This window comes from Triticum aestivum, chromosome 5B (genome assembly GCF_018294505.1).
Source record: "Triticum aestivum cultivar Chinese Spring chromosome 5B, IWGSC CS RefSeq v2.1, whole genome shotgun sequence".
NCBI classification, from domain to species: Eukaryota; Viridiplantae; Streptophyta; class Magnoliopsida; order Poales; family Poaceae; genus Triticum; species Triticum aestivum.
In genome coordinates this window covers 652,655,353-652,660,098 of record NC_057807.1, presented here as the reverse complement: position 1 = coordinate 652,660,098, position 4,746 = coordinate 652,655,353, and the positions used below count along the sequence as shown (strand labels likewise).

The window sequence follows — 4,746 nt, the reverse complement described above, 5'->3', positions numbered from 1 at the left end:
ACTCATGTGGTAAGCAATCCAAACAATTCAAAAAGAACAACTTTCACCTAAAAAATTTCAGAATTTTTGAAAAAGATTAGTATCTTTTTGAATTTACTGTTCACAGGGTGCAGATGAGCCCGGGCACCAAATTGAACATCCGCTAAACATCTTATTATATTTCTGAATGGAAGGAGTAGAACGCTAAGTTAAGACTTTGTTACTTGTGGTTTCAGATTCCGTAAAAATTTGATCAACATTGTGCAAATTGACCAAAGAAAGTTCATGAGACGTTTGATCCACATTTATGGCAAGGAAAAGAGCATTGTAAGCCAGGGAACAGAAATCTTCAGCAGCGACGTTTGATCCAAACGCACATCTCAACAGCCAAAAAGTCGAAACACAAGAACGTGCAGACCCGCAATGCATAAATGAAAAAACAACGAATGCAAGAGTAGGAACACAAACACAAGAATGCACTGATTTCGAGATTTAATCTGAACATTCGAAAAGAGAAAGATAATGATAAAAGAAGCAATGGTCTTTAGAGCTCTCTAAATATACAAGCACACTAGTTGCTCTTTGTTCCCAGCATCAAGTAGGCACAACGCACAACGAGCTCTGTAAAACGTCTCGGACTTCATTCAGCGGCAGAACATGATAAACAAGGCAAGAGTATTCAGCCCCTCATCGGGACCATTACAACATATATATAACGAAAAAGCAACAGAACACAGCTTACAGCAATTACAAGTTTAACCACAACAATCAAAGCAACAGCTACACTGCTGCAAGCGCCACGAGTTGGGTTGCTCTTCTATTTTTTTCCCTGCAAACAGTAGCAAATATAGCATTGGTAGACTAGTCACCAAGAAGTATCAAGGACATCCTCTAATTTCCTCAAAAAGAAGAACAGGCCCTAACAATGGCGGTTGATCAACCAACGGTAGTCATCAATCTAGCAGAATGTGCACAAATAACACCAAGTAGGAGTAGGAGGAGGAGTGGCAATAGTAGATTCAGATTCAAATTACCATCTATTAGATGGTTCCTTTTTTTCTTGGGCAGAAGAACATCAGATTCAGACCATCCAGTGTGGCTCGGGCAGAACTTGGCGGCAAACAGGGAAGGCATGTTAGGACGGAATCCTTTGGAAGGCTGGTCTTTGTGTTGCCACATGGGTGGCAAGCCATCTTTGATTGGACGATGGCTGCGGGATAGGAGAGACTTGGTGTGCATGTTGATGCTGATCACGCACTCAATCTCCCTGCATAGCCGGACCATTGTATCCAAATCGACGTAGTAATCTCCCAGCAAGAGGTAGAGGACGCCGTCCTCATCGGTCTTGAGGACTGGGTTCTTTGGCATGGCCTGTGGCAGCCTCTCGCGCTTGTAGGCCTCTGACGCCCAGAGTAGCGGCAAGGGAAGCTCCATGTCGTCGTCTCTAGTCCATGAGCGGAGGTCCGGCGACAAAGTCCAGCTCCGCAGCACGACGTCGGCAGGGTCCGTGTTGTTGCCGGGGTTGTCGCCGTTGGTGGTGACGATGGAGATGAGCTTTATGGAGTTCCCAACTGGGCCCATGGTCCGGCGCTCCCTGGGGTAACTGCGGGAGAAGTCACTGCCTTGGCACTCGTGGGGAAGCTGGATGAAGTCCAGTTCGCCGTCTTGGGTGGTGGTACCGGTGGAGAGCAAGTCATAGACAATGGCGCCAATCTCGAGGTCGACCCAGAAAACCTTCCCGTTGAAAGTGAAGACCACGTCTGCTTGGTAAATATGCGAAACAGGGCATTGGGCCGTCAGTGTCAGCGGGGCATGCGGGATAACGCGGGCCTCCTGCTTCGTCCACGTCTTGCCAGGGCCACGGTTCGACCACCGGAAGAGAATGCACGACCGCGGCAACACTTCGCCGGGTCCATCAAAGCAGAGCCCCACATCGAGCAGATCGCAGGAGCCGTCGTCGCGTGGCAGGACGGCAGGTTGCCTGAGGCATAGGAGGGAGTCATCATCCGCCGACGCGAGGACGGAATCCATGGGGGCGGGGAGCAGCGAGACCGAGTTCTTGGCGGCGTCATAGACGAGCCAGTACAAGCTGTTGCCGACCAGCAGAGCCATGACGAGGAAGTTCTCCACGACGGACTCGAGGAGGCACGTGATGCCGCCGTACTCGCGCGACTCGGCCTTGGCGCGCAGGGACAAGGTGGAGAGCTCCGGGGGCTGAACGAGGTGGAGGTCGAGGGAGAACTGGTCGAGCATCCAGGACCCGTCCTCGATGTCACCCCAATCTTTGCTCGCCTTGGCCATGATCTCGTCTTCCTGATCTTTCTCCTCGGCGTAGAAGATCGGGACTTGCTTCCTGAGCACGACCCAGGAAAGCCTCCCCGGGAAGCTCATGGCGGAAGATCGCCGGAGATGTGGCTCGGGATTGATGTGGATCGAGAAGGCTGCGGCGGCCTCCCGAGTCTCGAATTCTCGATCTCCAACTCGAAACCCCTAGATTTTAGGCTGTTTGATGATGAGGCAACCCGGGACGTCCTATTTCAAGACAATCCTACGCGCCTGGAAACATGGAAACACCGAGTTGGGTCGGGAGCCTGGCGCCGTTAGTTGGGCTGGCCCAACTCCTGCTGATTCGCTGGGTTATTTTCCCGCTCGTCCGCTCGTGACGGCAATTCCTATTTGGCGCTGCAGGCGACGGTTCCTATTGTTTTTGCTAACCGGCGCCTGCAGCAGCTACTCGCGGGCCGGCCCATCTCGGCCCCGTTTTTCTGTTATTTTTCTTTTGAAACGCAAAAAACGGGACCTCACGGATAGAACTACGCAGCAACAACCACGGCGCCAACATACCTGACGTGATAACTACTTCAAAATTTCCTTTTTCCTTCCTTTTTCTTTTTTCGGTTTTTCATTTTTTCTGTTACTGTTTTTTTCTTTTTTTCTTATTCCTGGTTTGATGATTTCTTTCAAATTGGTGAACTTTTCGTAAAATGGATGAATTTTTTCTCAAAACTGATTTTTTAATTCATGTCAGCGAACATTTTTCAAATTTGATGAACTTTTTTCAAATTTTCAAATTATTTTTGAAAATCCATGAACTATTTTCAATTTCAATGAACTTTTTAAAAATTTGATGAACTATTTTTAAAAATGGAAGAACTTTTTCAAATTTGATGTACTTTTTTCCAAAGTGATGAAGTTTTTTTCAAATTTGATGAACTTTTTAAAAAAATAGATTAACCATTTTCAAATTTGATGAACCTTTTTGAAATCAATGAACTTTTGTTTTGAATTCAATGAACTTTTTTCAAACTCGATGAACTTTTTCTCAAAATTGATGAACTTATTTTTAAAAACGATGAACTCTTTTCCAAATTTGTGAATTTGTTTTCAAAATCGTTGAATTTTTTTTTTATTTTGTGAACTTTTTCTCGAGATGATGAACTTTTTTTAAAGCGATGAACTCTTTCCATTTCCACGAACTCATTTGAATTCCTATGAATCTTTTTTCAAATTCGTAACTGTTTTCAGTATTTTCATAGAATTCTGTTTCGAAATTTATATTTTCTTTTAAAAATAATTTACACTTGATATATATAATATGTGTTAACTAGAGGAAGGGTCAAATAGAGATTTTTCTTATTTTGTCGTCAATGGCATGAGCTTGACTTGGTGGTTACGAGCGACTGCCCTCCACCCTCGCGGTAGCAGTTCGAAACCCTGTATTCACGAATTGCTACAGGCAAATAAGCCTAGTTTTTTTTTCTGCTGTATTTGAGAGCCGATTGTTAGCATGTTTTTAATTGGGCCGCGGCCCATTGCTGGTCGCTGTAGGCGCCGGTTGGACAAGTGGCGCCTACAACGCCGACTAGGAGCTCCCGCTCGTGACTCTGGTTTGTAAGTTTTTTTTTTGGTGTCCGTACGTCTCAATCACGTTATGTTAAAAAATGGATGTTTCATTTTTCCCAAGAATTTTTTTTACTGATGTATTTGTTGATGATAAGTTTGGAAGAATAAACAAATTCGTATTCTGGCTTATACTGAGTAAACTGTTGTTGGAAACAGAAATTAAAATGGTTTTGAAGAAATTTTTATATTTTTAATAAAAAAAATTATGCCCATTTTTCTTAAAATGATGAACATCTTTTTGTATGTGATGAAAAAAAATTGAATTCAATGAACATTTTTTTAACATGATGAACAAACTTTATATTCAGGAAAAATTAAAAAAATGATGAACAAATTCTGAAATTAATGAACAAGACTTTGATGAACATTTTATGAAATAGATGAACAAATTTAGAATTTGATGAACAATCTTTTTAATTCGATGAAGAAATTTTGAATTTTGATGAATATCTTTCAAATGCGATGAACCAAAAAAGGGATTCAATGAGCATTTTTTGAATTCAATGGAAATTTTTTTTTCGTTAATTTGAAAAGAAAAAACTTAAAAAAGTGACAACGTAAATAAGAAAAAATAGAAAAGAAAAAGAAAAGCCAAAATTTTAAAAGAAGAAAAAGAAAACAAAAAATGGGCTGGCCCATATGAACGCCGAGCGCGTGAGGGGTGTGTGTGACCTGCGCGTCGGAAAGGAATCCCCAGGCAACCCAATCTTGTCTGTCGACCTAACGCACAGAGCGACGAACAAATTGGGCTGGCCTACTAAATAATAGAGAAGGCGTGACACGGTCTCGACCTGTTTCCTTTTCGTGCCCCCCCTCCCCACACGATCTTTTCTGATGGAAGATACATGGGTGCTTCAGTCACTT

The 4,746-nt window shown here is 43.3% G+C and overlaps 1 protein-coding gene across 1 annotated transcript; it reads right to left on the bottom strand.

Annotated features, from left to right (window-relative positions):
- Positions 1-617: 617 nt before the first annotated feature.
- Positions 618-2,472, bottom strand: LOC123117411 (uncharacterized). Its single transcript, XM_044538176.1, has one exon. It carries the CDS (start codon positions 2,368-2,370, stop codon positions 916-918), a length of 1,455 nt encoding a protein of 484 aa, XP_044394111.1. The 5' UTR covers positions 2,371-2,472; the 3' UTR covers positions 618-915.
- Positions 2,473-4,746: the final 2,274 nt, after the last annotated feature.